This window comes from Baudoinia panamericana, assembly GCF_000338955.1.
Source record: "Baudoinia panamericana UAMH 10762 unplaced genomic scaffold BAUCOscaffold_1, whole genome shotgun sequence".
Taxonomy (NCBI): Eukaryota; Fungi; Ascomycota; class Dothideomycetes; order Mycosphaerellales; family Teratosphaeriaceae; genus Baudoinia; species Baudoinia panamericana.
This window is the reverse complement of record NW_006911257.1, coordinates 16,265-30,516: the sequence shown is the minus strand read 5'-3', so window position 1 is coordinate 30,516 and position 14,252 is coordinate 16,265. Positions and strand designations below refer to the sequence as shown.

The window sequence follows — 14,252 nt, the reverse complement described above, 5'->3', positions numbered from 1 at the left end:
TTGCACCGGTCATGATTCTGGTAACGAGCTGAAGCAGCCTGCGCGAGATCTATCGCGACGTCGAGCATCACAACGGTATAGAGACAGGAAAAGTCGCAGCCTCAGACCCGTTATATAAAGCTAGTGCTTTACTTACAAAGATGCGCTTTGTTACGTGATTATAACAGTCAGCGTGTTGTCGTGGATGCGGGACTATCCGCATGCTAAGAAGTGGACTTCCTTGTATTCGGTTTCCGAACCCCCCCTAATCCAAGCACACGAATGCACGCTCGTACCACCCGAGCGTAACCTGCATAGCAGTGTTATTCATTGTGCGGACTACCACTTGCACTATTGGTTGGGCGTGGTGACTGTGCATCGCTCGCTTGTCTAAACGAGACAGTCTCTCTGTCCCGATCGGCACCGAACCTCGCCTCGATCAGCACAACACGGGCAAGTAGAGTCATGTCCAATCACATAACAACCGGCATCACAAAGTCATGGTATAGCCAGGTCAACATCGACCTACTCGCCCACATCCTCCACCGCAGCATCTTCCACCCCTTCATCGCGTGGTTGATACCCTTATGCCAGCGCGCTGTAGGCGCACCAGCGCACAGCTTCAATGTCTACGCCACCTGCATCTATGCCTCGATAATCACTCTGCTATGGGTGTTAAGCTACTTGGATAAGCGGTTAGCGAACGGCCCGCCGCGAGAGCTGGACTGGAACGAAGAAGTCGTAGTGATTACGGGTGGAGCCGGCGGGTTGGGCAAGATCCTGGCCGAGATCTATGGCATGAGGGGCGCCAGCGTCGCCATCCTCGATATCCAGCAACTCGAGAAGGAGAGTGAAGGTCTCGCGGGTGTGGAGTTCTACCACTGCGACGTCGGCAACTCTGACGCCGTGGAAAGAGCGAGAGGACAGATAGAGAAGGATGTAGGTAGCCACCTTCAACACCCGCACTCTCCTCCACGCAAAGGTTGACGGTAAGTCTCTTTCTTCCTCCCACAGCTCGGCGTCCCAACCATCCTCATCAACAACGCCGGCATCGTCCACGGCAAACCCCTCCTCTCCCTCTCCCCAACCGAAGTCCAGAAGACATTCAGCGTAAACACCCTTTCCCACTTCCACGCCCTCCGCACTTTCCTCCCAGGCATGTTAGCCTCAGCGCACGGCGGCACGATCGTAACCATCTCCTCCGTCCTCGGCAAACTGGGGGCGAGCCATCTGAGCGATTATACTGCGTCGAAAGCCGCGCTGATCGCTATGCACACCTCGTTGCGGGCCGAACTAACCTCATCGGCTGCGCCAAAGGGCGCGGAGAACGTACGCACGATTCTCGTCACGCCGGGACAGCTGTCAACAAGTTTGTTTGAGGGCTTGGAGACGCCTAACTCATTCCTTGGACCTGTTGTTGAGCCTGTTGAGCTGGCGAGGGAGATTGTGAGGATGGTCGACAGTGGGCAGAGTGGTGAGATTAGTCTGCCGCTTTATGCGCGGTATATTGACCTCTTGCATGTTCTGCCGCCGGGAGTACAGACGCTTGTACGACGGCTGAGCGGTGTTGATTCGGCGATGGAGAGCTTGAAATCCAAGAAAGGCGAACCTCCGGCGCAGAAAGCGAATGGTAACAGCGCAGACGGGAAGGCCTCGTAGTCTTTTGGTACCGTGACCTGAAACGTACTACTGATCATATACGATCTTGGCGAAGAGCGGCGTGGCAGAGGAGAGTCATATTGGTACACTGTCTATACAGATCTAGTCATACCCACCGCTTCGCATGCACCAATGCCATGCTTTGTTCCATGTAGAGCGCCATGCAGTGCAGACGCCACCACGATGCAATGGTAAACCAACCGACTCCAGCGCCGCGCCAACCACCGAATATTGGTCGTCCAACACCCCTAGCCAGAGCTTCACCCAGCCAGAGCTTCATCGCCCCTGATGCGTATACGAACCGAAGCAGCCTTCACTGTATCGCTCAGTAGGGATAGTCGCGCGAAGAACCGCCTCCTCCGTACCGATCACCGCCACCTCCGCCATACCTTTCACCGCCACCGCCGCCATATCTGTCTCCACCTCCACCATACTTGTCCCCACCACCTCCATACCCGCCTCCTCGGGTGCCACCAAAGCCACCCCGTCCACCACCACCACCTCTACCACCAAAGTCACCTCTCTCACCACCACCACCACCTCTTCCACCAAACCCACCACCACCACCACCTCGTCCACCAAACCCACCATCCCTATCCCCATACCCACTCCCACCTCTCCGGCCGCCCCCACCAAACCCACCACCCCTTCCACCCCCACCCCCACCACCCTCCCGCTGCTCCAACTCCCGCAACTCACTCCCAATCCTCACCCCCGGCACGCGATCCAGCCGCAACCGACTCGCCAACCCGGGCGCAATACTCGGCGGCTCCCTCATCCCCCACCCAAACAGGGCCAGATTATTCATCGCTTCAACCAAATGTCGCTTATTCCCTATATACCCGTACACTCCTAGTAGTGCTTGGTAGACCTTGACTTTATCCAACATCGACACGCCCGTCACGGCTCCGCGGACCATTTCGAGGATCTTGCCCGCTTCGGCGGGGACTTGCGATTCGCGGGTCAAGTCTAGGCTGGCGGTCGTGAGGGTGTTGGTGGGTTGGAGGGGCAGTTTTTGGAGGCGTGAGCGGACCTCGCCTGTTTCCAGGTGGGAGATGATGAGGTAGCCTTCGCCTTCTTTTCCTGCTCGCGCGGTGCGGCCGATGCGGTGGATGTATTGTTCTCGCGAGGGCGGGATGGCCATTTGGATGACGTGGGTTACGTTGGGGAAGTCAAGGCCGCGGGCGGTGACGTCGGAGGAGAGGAGGATGCCGCTTGTGCAGTGGCGGAAGGCGTCGGCGGCGGCGGTGCGTTGGGATTGGGAGAGGCGGGCGTGGATGTCGAAGATTTTGGTGGAGGGCCAGGGGTGGGTACCGCGGCGGCCGCCGAAGGAGTCGGTGGATGATGATTCGGGGGTGCTGAGGTTGCGGAGGGCACTGGCGGCGAGGGAGACTTCGGCGGTGCTGTTATAGTATACAATGGCTTTGAAGGGTCTACCTCCGGGTTGTTTCGACGCCTCGACGGCTTTCGAGATTAATTCGACTAGCGCAGGCAGCTTGTTCTCGAAGCCGTTGACCGTTACGACGCGCTGCGGTACTCTGGCGTGGGTGGGCTCTTCGTCGTCGCGCACCGTCTTGACGTATTGGAAGCCGGGCTTGAGCGTGCTCCGAACCAGATCCACGACTTCGCGCGGCACGGTCGCGGAGAACATCATGGTCTGTCGGTTTCGCTCCGCGGGTGTGGGTAGTAATCGCATGATCTCCTGGATCTCGGGCCAGAAGCCCTGATCGAGAAGTCTGTCGGCTTCATCAAACACCAACGCGCTGAGGTCGGGGGCTTGCACGCGGGAGTATGGGTCGGTCAGGATGTCCTTGAGCCGGCCTGGTGTGCCGACGAGGAGATGGCAGCCTTGGTGCTGGATGGCTCTTAGACCCGCCGACTTCTGAGTCCCACCCACAGCCGTCTGCACCACAATGCCGGTATGCCTCGTCACCTTCTTCGCTTCTTCCGCAATCTGCTCGGCCAGCTCACGTGTTGGCGAGATGATCAAGGCGCGAATGTCGTCCGCCGTTGTTCTGGGTCCGCGACGTGAGAAGCCGCGCTCGGCCAGTTGTGGGTCGACGTTGATGATGTTCTGCAGGATTGGGAGTAAGAAGGCCAGCGTCTTGCCGGTACCCGTCTTTGCTTGCGCTATAATGTCCGTCCCCTTTAATGCCTCGTTGATAGTGGCTTGTTGAACCTCTGTCATCGTCTCCAGACCCATGTCTTGCGTGAGCGTGCGGACGACATTGTGGTGGACGATGTTCCGGCTGCCCAGCTCATCGAAGCGAGTAATCGGTGCCGGCGCATTGGTGTTTGATGATGGCGCTTCCGCTGCAGCGGCTGCTTGTTGGCGGAGGAGCGAAGTCTGATGTAGCGCTCGCCGAGTCGGTCTAACGCTTTGTGATGCGATGCGCGAGACATTGCACTGTAGGCATATGTTGTGGGAGACGCTACCGCTGGTGGAGGCGAATGTTCGAGGGATGGATGCCGAGCATCGCTGTAGCGCTCTGCGCATTGCAGTTGGCGGGCAATAGCAGTGACTCCAGTATGATTCTCACGTCGTGAACTCTTGGCAGGATGGTATAGGATAGTAGACAGTGTATGAGAAGTAAAAGAGACGGAAGGTAATGCGTTTGTCTGGATCACATGTCTTCCATCGTCCCTATCGAACATTTTTTGGCAACTCCACGCTAAAGCAACGAAGCTGGGGCCGGCGAGGGAACCGGGCGCCTCTCTGCCGCGGAATTCACCTCCGTCCTCCGTTGATACAACCTCCGATCTCCACCAACAAGACAAGACAACATGAATTAGAACAACAAATATTATACAATGCAACTGTAATAACGACCGCCGCGCGAGTCAGCAAGGGTGAGGTGATGCTTCACGCCTCTAGTCATCTCATCTAGGCACGCTTGGAGTCATTGCATATCAGCAAATCCCATTGGGTCGCTTCCTCGTTGACTTTATTGCCTTGTCCATGCCCAGCCTTGCAATGTTACGTTTCACAGCAGATGCTGCACGCACACCTCCCACCAAACATACCACCCCCACCGGGAAGATGTAGCTTGAGCTTCGCCTTATATGATCGGGCACCTACTGCGGACCGCAAGGTCTTCTTCGGTCTTCCGCCATGCGTACACGATGCTCTCAAAGGACGATACCATAATTGGCACTACCGACGCTGGAGTGCGTGCGCCTGGCGGTCCTCCGCCAGACACTCTTGTCAAGCCATGGAGCAGGAAAAGGTACTTTGGTACTTTGCTCTTCAACATCGCCGCCTTCACCCTCCCCGCTCTCTACGCCACTCTGAGCAAGCTGTGGGTGGCCGACATCGATGCTTCTTTCGTAGTCACCACCGATGCTTATACCTACATCGGCGTCGTCGCCGAGGTGATCAACGAAGGTCTACCGCGCGCTGCCTGGAACATCATCGCAGACAAGTCGAACCGTTCACTTGCCGACCGCCATGGCTTATCATACACCCTGATCTTGTTCCAAAGCGCACTCGGCCTGATCTTGTCCGTCTGCTTTCTCGGCGCTGCACGGCAATTCGCAGACGCGTTCGTGCCCTCCGTTGTGCGTGAAGCGTCCCTTACGTACGTCCGGATCTCTGCATTCTCGGCTCTGTCATCCGCCATTGAAACAGCGGTCGCGTCGGCTACCAGATCCCTGGACCAGCCGGATGTACCGTTGCTCATCAGCTCCATCAAGTTCGTCGTTAATATTGTACTGGACATGATTGTGATCTCGAGGTTCCATGTCCGCGGTATACATCCGTCAGTGAACACTCAAGCCGCGACGCAGCTCGCCTGCAACATGACTGCTTCTCTTGCAGGCCTTGCGTACTTCGTCAGCATCACAGCCAGGCAGCGCCGTCGAATCAAGCCCGTGGATGGACATCAGGTTCCTCGTGAAGCCAGACCCTCGTTCGGCAGCCTGTCAACTTTAGCCAGGCCAGGCTTCTTCACCTTCACCGAGTCTGCCGTCCGCAACGCCCTATATCTGTGGCTCGTCAGCGGCATTGTAGCGATGGGCTCCGACTACGCCACAGCGTGGGGTGTCTTCAGCACCATCCGATGGGGCCTGATCATGGTACCCGTGCAGTCGCTCGAGGCCACCTCGCTAGCTTTCGTCGGACACGCTTGGGGTTCCTGGCGTAGAAGTATTGGTTCGGACGAACGCCGACCTCACGCAACCAAGTCGCAGCTGCTACGTAAGTCATCCACCCTTTCCCAGCCTGGCGCATGCATAGCACGACTAAGAGCCGCGCAGACATCACCCGCCCGGCCCTAACCTCCTGCCTCATCGCCCTGATCATCGAAGTACCCCTCTGCCTCTTCCTCTCCTTCTACGGCGCCCGCCACTTCGCCTTTTACATCTCCGCCTCTAACCCCGTCTCCCTTATCACCGAGAAGATGTGGCGCACCATTGACTGGTGCTACATTTTCTACGCTTTGGCCACGCAGCTCGCCACCATTTTGCTCGCCACGCGGCCGAGGTGGTATTTGTATCAGTCGCTTGTTAGCAGTATTTGCTGGGTTTTGCCGTGGGCGGTGGTGGTGAGTCAGGTTGGTATTACCGTAGACGATGCTTGGAAGTACCATTCCATTGTCTTTGGCGGGAGTTTGGTTTTCAGTTTCTTCGATGTGGCAATTGTGGATCTGATTTGGGCGTGGACGTTGATGAAGGGGAGGATGATGGTGCCGAAGCTCGACATGAATGGCAACGGTGACGCTTGATGGTCTGCAAGCACTGCCCAGACGGATGGTGTACACGTTTCTGTCTGTTCTCTATATACAACAAGAAGATCACAGAGTGTACTCAAAGTGCGGGTGTTTGTACCCTAACGCGACACTGTTCGCCTGCGTCAACCGATGGTCTCTCTTCCCGCTCCGCCTGGCAGCGTTCTCCCAACGAATGTAAGCCATGGTCACCGTCGTCAACACCAAACCGAGTCCGAGGGCACCGAGATTGATGGCATGGCCTTTACGGTACTTGGGCGCGTCTTGGCTGAGGTAAGTAAACGTAGCCACGAAAGCTCCGCAGTTGCCAATAGCGACTTGGAGACCCAGACCAGTGGCCTTGATGTAGTGGGGCGCGAGGTTGTTGCTCAGCCATGCCAGCACGAGCGGCGAGCAAGGGAATGCGCCGGCGGCGACGAAGAAGGTGCCTGCGTATTTGATCCCAGGCCTGTGTGCGGCGATCTGCATGATGTAGCCAATGGCGGCGAGTATCATGCCGATTACGATCATCGGGCCACGCATCTTGATCTTGTCGCTGATGTACGAGCTCAGAAGTACCATCAGGAATGCCGTGAAGTTCGGCGGCACGGTGAGGAGCTGGGCGTGCACTGCTTTGTATCCGAGTCCGCTGATGATGCTGGGGAGGAAGAGGCTGTAGGAGTAGATTGGGACCAGGATGAGGAAGAAGTTCAGGCTCATGGCGATGGTGTTGAAGTTGAACAGGGCCATGCGCACGGAGACCCAGCTGAACTCTTCCTCCTCGACGTGCTCGACGTTCGCGGCGCCGTGGAGGTCGACGCGGAGGCGGTGAGCGGCGTGGTATTGCTCTTCTGTGGAGAGGAAGCGGCATGAGCTGGGCGTGTGAGGGAGGAAGAAGTAGGCTGCTACTGCTACGAGGACGGTGATGGCGCCTTCCACCTGCATTACCATAAAGTCAGTACACGGTTGGTGGTGGATGCAGAATGTGCGACTTACGAAGAAGATCCACGGCCACCCATTGTAGCCATGATACTTGATCTCGGCCAAGCCGGTGGCGAGGAGCCCACCGAATGCGCCAGACAGAGGAGCAGCGCAGTAGAAGACGCCCAGGCGGAACATGAGCTGGTGGCGTCTGTAGAACATGCTCAGGTAAAGGATGATGCCGCCGAACATGCCTCCCTCACACGCTCCGAGCAGCATGCGGCAGGCGATCAGCGCACCATAGCTTTTGACGGCGCCCATGCATGTGCCGACTATGCCCCAGCATGCTGCCAGGATGGGGAGGTAGTGCCCGCCCCCGACAATCTTGAGGAGCCAGTTGCTTGGGACATCGATGAGGACGTAGAGGATGTAGAAGACGGTCAGAGCAACGTTGTATTTATCGCCAGTCAGGTGGAGATCCTTGGTCAGACCATCCAGCTTAGCATTGCCGATGTTTGAACGATCAATGAAGGCCAGCAGCCACAGGGCGAAGATCCAGGGGAGGATGTGAACGTCAATCTTCCTTGTAATTCTTCTGTCGAGCGCAGAATCGTTTTCGGCAACCACGCCCTCGACATCCTTCAAGTCTTCCTCTTCAGTTACGAACTCCTTCTCGCGACTGGCGTCCATCTTGAACTAGTAAGCTAAATAGAGACGACCGTCGCTGATCGAGACGTAATGCAAGTCCAGAGGGAACGGCCTACCATGAGCCTGGGTGGGAGGCCGTACCGATCTTATAGCACACCCCCATTCCGAGGCATCATCCAGAGCTCTGCCGCATAAGGAGGGCAGAGCGGCCACGGCGGGGCTCAAGATCCTTGTAGCATTGTTGCATCGGTGCATCCAGTGCTTGCGGATCCTGAGCGAGCCATTCCCAGTCCGGCCAAGACGGAGGCAATGGAGCGCGTGAGTCATGGTCAACAACCCACTCCAACCCCTACTCCGCCTGCTCATCACTCCGGAAAGCTTCTCCGCACTATTCCGATCAGCGCCCAGACCTGCCTCTCCACCGGGTTGAGGTCGAGTCTCACGTGGAGAGTACGCCTCGGCTCCACCGCAAGCGTACACCTTGGCGCCCGGTTGCCGGTTATAGTACAGGGAATGGGGGCTTGTTGGAGTGCAAGCTCGACGCCGTCTGAGCTTCGTGACAACGACACTAGCTTGTTTCTACGTTCTCTGTTTTTTCCTTTTGCACCAAAGAGCTTGACGCCTTTGAGCGACCGAGCCTCCAAACCTGGGCAGAAACATGCTCTCGCAGCAAGCTGTCTCTGTCTATACTACTGTAGCCAGTGTGTTACGGGAGCACGTGGGAGGCGGCAATTGCAGAGTGGGCTGCCGACCCCTTCTCGTCACTCTAGTAGTAATGCTCGAGGATATTGCCCAGGTAGGCTACTTGGTGACTACCATATCTGCCCTCGTGGCCGAGAGCATCCCTTCCGACTTGCCACTTCAAGTTCGTGGATGGCAGCCTGCGGACGTAATCTCAACCATCACCGCGTAGCTAAACGTGGCCGTAAGGCAAGGGTAGTCTGCTGGAAACAGAAAGCGAGCGCTGATACTAAACTACCGTGACTTCCAGCGAATTTACATGTATATAGCAAAAGCGAGCGATTGAGTGCAGCTCAGTGCAACAGGGTACGGTCTATAGAAAGGGTACGAAGCAGACTCAATAGCAATGACAGAACATTACAGCTACCTCATCCCCAACGCTTGACATGCCGCATCCAAGACGGAAAAGGCTGGGCGGCCCCAGGTAAGGCGACATGACCCCGATGTGCTCAACGCCACCATGCATAAGTCACTATAGTATACAGTACCTGATACGTCTCCGGCTGAATAAACCAGGTTAACCACATACCCAACCGTCAAGCTACACCCGCTCAGGCCGCGCGAATGAGCGCCTTACGCCATGAGGTGATCTTCATCGTAGCTGCTCTTGCTGAGCTCCGCCGTCTGCGATGTGCATGCGCCGACGAGACGTGAGAGACCGCGCAGCTTCGGATACTCATATTGTCGCCATACATGCCGCCAGCCCGAGCGCAGTCCCATTCGTTACGCGTTGATAAGCGTGGAGTCTTGACCGGCGTGCTACAATCTTCCCGCGGCGGCTTTGAGCTCTCCGACGCTGCAGGTACAATCCATTCGCGACCGGCGCAACATAGCGTGTTCATCCCACATTGATCCACCAAGACCTCCTGCAATCTATCTCGAACTGTTCTTGCGGAGGGTCGCAGCGTAGCATTCTGCATCAGCATTCTCCGTATTAGCTTTAGCAGCTCGGGTACACCGCGGAAGATCTCGCCTCGGACAACTGCACTTTCTTCTTTCAGTAGCATAATCCAGACGTCAACCTTCTCCGGGTTGCCGTGGAAGCTGTGGTCTGTCCGGACCTTACCTACGCTGCTGCTCAGCGGTACTGATTGCATGCGCGTAGACCGGAATTTGACGAAGTCGGTAAGCTTGCCGCGGAGGATGAACGTGACGACATCAAGGAAGATGCACCCAAGCGAGTAGATGTCCGACATCTCCGGTGTGACTTCTGGAAGGTCGCAAAGAGCCTCGGGGTCCAAGAAGCTACGTCGCGGCAGGTTATTGAAACTGCGCGGTGAGGTGGGTATGGACGGCGACGGGCATCCCGCAAGCTCCAGATGGCGGCTGAAGTTGCGGAAGCTGTACGAAGAGCTTCGAGGCGGCGGACTCGGCGGGGAGAGTGCGGTGACTGCACTGATGTGGCTTGAACGCTCGATAGACAATGGCGTCGATGTCGGGCTGGTCGCAGCAGTAGTGCATACGTTGATGGATTTCGTGCTACTGCAGCCTGACGATGCCGACGAGCTGCTGTTACCAGAGTTGGTCTTGGCTAGCTTGCTAAAGGCTGTATTGCTGCTTAGTGGCGGGCTGGACGTGACCACAATCGGAAGCCTGGAGAATTGTGACTCGGGGGCGGCATAGTCGTAGGTCTCGCTTTTGTGCGGCTTCTTTCCTCGCTGGAATGTTGGAATCGTACCAACGTCTGCGAAAGCGATGTGGTTATCGTGGTCGATCAGAATGTTTGATGGTCTGATCGCCGCATGCGCTACACCGCGATGATGAAGGCATGCGAGTGCGTCAGCAAGACAGTGCATCCACTCACACAGCACTCGCGGGCGGTCGCTCTCCTTCACATGCATGAACTGTATGGGCATTCTGTGGTCAATGAATGTTCCCAAAGTATGTTCGCCAACGAAATCAGAGAGCACGTAACCTGCATCTTGCGACGTGTACGACGCCCAGACATTGGCAATGTGCTCATGGTGCAGAGCACGTGCCTGTTGGATATCGCGAGCAAAGGCTTCAGCATAGCTGCAGCCAGTCTCTTTGTCCGTTAAAAGGTACTTGCGTCGCATGTAAACCTCTTCTGGCCTGCTGGGGAAGTGCACCCTATCCCACCGTTGTAAGCTTACTGCAGGCGGCAGAGTGTTGGCATGATCCATAGGTATGTGTTCGTTAGTCCCATATTCAATGTGTGCGCCGGGGCGAAGCTCGCGCAGTAGGTACAGAAACTGTACATCGTAGAATCTCCGGTCCAGCGCCTCGTCATGATCGTATGATAGGTCAAGACACTTCACGTTCCCCAACGGCAACGGAAGGTCGTCATCATCCCAAGAGTCATCGATGCAGCCAAAGATCTGATCTGGTACTCCGATGACGGTCAAGATGAGGAAGAGTCGCTTCGCCCGCTCAAGGATCCAGTCCATATACGTGCCGTCAGTCAGACCTTCTCCGAAGGCCAGCGGTTTGTCCAAAAACTGTCGCTCCTCGCCACGCAACTTGGAGACTACGAAGGACCTGGTGACCTTGCGCTCGATGCGCTCGTCTGTCCACCATAACTGCTTGAGAGCCGTGTGAGGTGTGACGAGAGAGTGGCCTCCGTACCCGAAGATGTAGGCATTCAAGGCGATTGTTGCCGCTGTCGGCGGCACGTCTGCAAAGCTCCTTGTGCCCATGGTTGCTTGACTAAGGCGGATGTTTGTCACATTTGGCGAGCTATCTCTGCGCTGGCGCAAGGGCAGCACCGTCCGTCGTGTCGTGTAGCGTTACTGTGCAATGGAATAGAGAAAGAGCATGTAGAGCGGTGTGAATAAAGGCGAACAGTTTACAAGTACAAGATGAACAAACACACCAACTAACCTGCACCGAACGCGTCTGCCGAAAAGCCCATGTCCTTACCAATTCTGGACCGTATCTGGGGATTTTTGGTGCAGCGTCACACACCTCCGGGCATGCAAATCATGCTTGCGATGAGATAGGGTGCAGCGATGCCGTGCTACGTTCGGCACCGCGGGCTAAGTTCACTGATGGTGTGAGAGTGAAAATTGGTGTAACCACCATGCGTTCTTATTCGGCGGGGCACATAGGAGGCGGGAAGCCTTCGCATTGAAGTCTGCTGAATCGTCCAGCGATACTGGTGAATGTCAGAGTACAGCTGCTCGGTTGCTCGGCGTCAGATACCGGAGCCACGCCGTGCTTGCACTCGTAGCAGGAGTTGAGTAGCTGAGGAAGCGGAATGAACGTACGCTTTGCGATATCTCGGATGTTCCCGAGACAAATCAAGGGTCTAGGCGCCACTTGCCATCGGCTCCTTCACGTTCGCGGAGACTGTGCACTTCGAAGGCTCAGTCCGTCAATCGTCGAGTATAGTGGTGCCTGTTCTTGGCATACAACGACCACGATAGCCCACAGGATTGTCGTACCGGGATGACGTCTCTTGCCAGCCACTTGTTACCTTTACGAGTAGCCGCTGAACCCTACTCCGGCCTGCATGCAACGTGGAAGCGGTGTGGTCGTACCAGGATTTGACCCAAGAACCTGCAGCAGCGTGGCGCTCTGCAAGGATTCAGGGACGCATATACTGCAGGACCAGCGATTCTGATCACGAAGCATTTGACTGATTGCGCGCGATCAACCCAACCATTCAACCGTTGATTGACCAGTCTCAATCTCCGAGGCTTGTTGGCTGTGGTATCACAGACTATTGAGCCGGCGCGTGCATCGTAAGACTGTGATGTGTAGCGGCACCTTCAGTGGCTATCCAGCGCTTTGCGGTCTCGCGAAGGTAGGTTGTCAAGGCTCGCAAGAGCCGCAAGTCTAGCACGGTTGCACGGTTGCGCTGCCGCGCTGAACCAGACTGCACTGACCGATGAAACGAGGTGTTGCTGACGTCGAGGTCGACGCGCAGCATGGCAGAGGACGACTAGGATGCCTGGCTGACTTTATTACTGACCTTCTCAGTCAGCCCGCTCTCAATGAAACGATCCATCTCTGCGGTCCGGCTCCCCTGCGTGTCATCGAAAACTGTCCCGGCACCGTCCTAGATCTCACTTACGAGAAGCTTCACAGCTTTTCCTATTCTAAGGTGCCGTCGCAATGGCGTAGACTATACGAAGAAGCGAGCCTGTACAGGGCAAGTGAGCTGTTACGGGAACGAGGCGACCTTCAGCATCAGCAATCTGGTAACGATAACAAGCGGAGTAAGGTCGTTCAAAGTGTGGTGGAAGCCACGCTCGACGGCGATGTTTGGCTTGATGCTGTTGTTAGGATTCTCGATACAGGTATCATCCTTGCCGGTGCACCTGGCCGCGGACCAGTCTTCCGTAGGATATTCGGGCAGCTTGAGCAGCTCGTCACACCAGATCTGGGTCATGACATCCCAGCCACATTCGATGTAGTACCACAACGAGCTGTCGATAGTGGTTCTGCTGTTCCACGGGCTGTGCATGTCCTTGATCTTGAAGGCTTCCAGAAGTGGCTCGGCAAAGGCGCCGGCCCGCTCATCGTGCCAGGTGCGATGGGACACTGGCCTGCAAGTCAGCTGTGGCATGATCCGAATTACCTTCTTCGACGGACATTAGGCGGTCGCCGTCTTGTACCAGTCGAGATTGGAGAATCTTATACCTCCGAAGGCTGGAGTCAACGTTTGATGACCATCCGTGAGTACATGCGCGCGTTCCTACTTCCATCGGAACCCGCGGAAGTTGGCTACCTCGCACAATACGATCTTTTCGCACAGATTCCGGCCTTGCGGAACGACATCGTTGTGCCGGACTACTGCTACGCTGCAACGGAATTGGATGAAGACAGTCTTCGGACATCTGGACTAGGAAACGCGGAGCCGCTCGATGAGCCTTTGTTGAATGCTTGGCTCGGTCCAAAGGGCACCAAGACGCCGCTTCACACCGATCCGTATCACAACATTCTCTGCCAGGTCGTGGGTTATAAGTACATCCGGCTGTACGCGCCAAGTCAGACACCGAACGTCTATCCGCGCGGCCTCGATGAGAACGGCATCAGCATGGAGAACACATCTCATGTCGACGTATCGGTTTTCCGAGCTAGCCTTAGCGAAAGCTGTGAGCTCGATGTTGAAGGAGGGTTGCGCAAGCTATTTCCCTTGTTCGAGAAGGCGAAGTATGTGGAGGCTGTACTGGCACCCGGTGAATGCATGTACATACCCGTGGGCTGGTGGCATTACGTGGAAAGCTTAACCACGAGCTTCTCCGTGAGCTTCTGGTGGACTTGAGTTCTGTAAACGAGATGTCACGACCGCCAGCGCAATCGGAACGATCAGGTCTTGCTCCAAAGCTCAAAGCGGGCGCAGGTGAGAAGGAAGGTTGCCAAAGGCCGGCCGTCTAAATCGACTACTAAGCCTACGTACGGAGCTTCCACCCGCCGGACCTAAAATGTAACCTTGAACCAGCGCCTCCCTTTCAGCGGCGATCATTGCACAACTTGTTCCTAATGAGCTACCTCTGTACCCGGTTCGAAGTCGACTGTGACCGTGTGAGAGATCACATTTCTACCACCAACCATATGGAAGCCCTCCGCCGTAAACACCGTGTTTGCGTCAACAATGGACATCTCCTCGAAACGTGCCCCCTCGCCAGTCTCCAG

General features: G+C 56.3%; 7 protein-coding genes across 7 annotated transcripts; 4 read left to right on the top strand and 3 right to left on the bottom strand.

Annotated features, from left to right (window-relative positions):
- Positions 1 to 444: 444 nt before the first annotated feature.
- On the top strand, positions 445 to 1,801 carry BAUCODRAFT_566024 (uncharacterized protein; the record flags this gene model as incomplete). Its single annotated transcript, XM_007673357.1, has 2 exons — positions 445 to 922; positions 974 to 1,801. 2 exons carry the CDS (start codon positions 445 to 447, stop codon positions 1,636 to 1,638), a joined length of 1,143 nt encoding a protein of 380 aa, XP_007671547.1. The 3' UTR covers positions 1,639 to 1,801.
- Positions 1,802 to 2,200: 399 nt separating this feature from the next.
- BAUCODRAFT_80806 (uncharacterized protein) lies at positions 2,201 to 4,268 on the bottom strand (the record flags this gene model as incomplete). The annotated part of the gene is made up of 1 exon (XM_007673356.1): positions 2,201 to 4,268. A coding segment is annotated over exon 1 (1,935 nt), but the record flags the coding sequence as incomplete, so codon positions are not given.
- A 145-nt stretch (positions 4,269 to 4,413) lies between these two features.
- Positions 4,414 to 6,170, top strand: BAUCODRAFT_161406 (uncharacterized protein). Its single transcript, XM_007673355.1, has one exon. The coding sequence runs from the start codon at positions 4,702 to 4,704 to the stop codon at positions 5,911 to 5,913; it is 1,212 nt and encodes a 403-aa protein (XP_007671545.1). The 5' UTR covers positions 4,414 to 4,701; the 3' UTR covers positions 5,914 to 6,170.
- On the bottom strand, positions 6,171 to 8,085 carry BAUCODRAFT_161409 (uncharacterized protein). The gene is made up of 2 exons (XM_007673354.1): positions 7,338 to 8,085; positions 6,171 to 7,280 (listed from the first exon to the last, which is right to left on the bottom strand). The coding sequence occupies exons 1-2, from the start codon at positions 7,950 to 7,952 to the stop codon at positions 6,429 to 6,431; spliced, it is 1,467 nt and encodes a 488-aa protein (XP_007671544.1). The 5' UTR covers positions 7,953 to 8,085; the 3' UTR covers positions 6,171 to 6,428.
- Positions 8,086 to 8,529: 444 nt separating this feature from the next.
- BAUCODRAFT_28710 (uncharacterized protein) lies at positions 8,530 to 9,007 on the top strand. Its single transcript, XM_007673353.1, has one exon. It carries the CDS (start codon positions 8,569 to 8,571, stop codon positions 8,821 to 8,823), a length of 255 nt encoding a protein of 84 aa, XP_007671543.1. The 5' UTR covers positions 8,530 to 8,568; the 3' UTR covers positions 8,824 to 9,007.
- A 429-nt stretch (positions 9,008 to 9,436) lies between these two features.
- BAUCODRAFT_53930 (uncharacterized protein) lies at positions 9,437 to 11,266 on the bottom strand (the record flags this gene model as incomplete). The annotated part of the gene is made up of 2 exons (XM_007673352.1): positions 9,437 to 9,858; positions 10,063 to 11,266. Coding segments are annotated over 2 exons (1,626 nt in total), but the record flags the coding sequence as incomplete, so codon positions are not given.
- Positions 11,267 to 12,501: 1,235 nt separating this feature from the next.
- Positions 12,502 to 13,881, top strand: BAUCODRAFT_61056 (uncharacterized protein; the record flags this gene model as incomplete). The annotated part of the gene is made up of 2 exons (XM_007673351.1): positions 12,502 to 12,776; positions 12,849 to 13,881. The coding sequence occupies 2 exons, from the start codon at positions 12,502 to 12,504 to the stop codon at positions 13,879 to 13,881; spliced, it is 1,308 nt and encodes a 435-aa protein (XP_007671541.1).
- Positions 13,882 to 14,252: the final 371 nt, after the last annotated feature.

Excerpts from the sequence above, each read along its gene's own strand:
- BAUCODRAFT_161406 (XM_007673355.1), top strand. The coding sequence starts at position 4,702 with ATGATCGGGCACCTACTGCGGACCGCAAGGTCTTCTTCGGTCTTCCGC.
- BAUCODRAFT_161409 (XM_007673354.1), bottom strand. The coding sequence starts at position 7,952 with ATGGACGCCAGTCGCGAGAAGGAGTTCGTAACTGAAGAGGAAGACTTG. Across the intron at positions 7,281-7,337 it reads GGTGGCCGTGGATCTTCTTC|GTGGAAGGCGCCATCACCGT; the intron begins GTAAGTCGCACA and ends ATGGTAATGCAG.
- BAUCODRAFT_28710 (XM_007673353.1), top strand. The coding sequence starts at position 8,569 with ATGCTCTCGCAGCAAGCTGTCTCTGTCTATACTACTGTAGCCAGTGTG.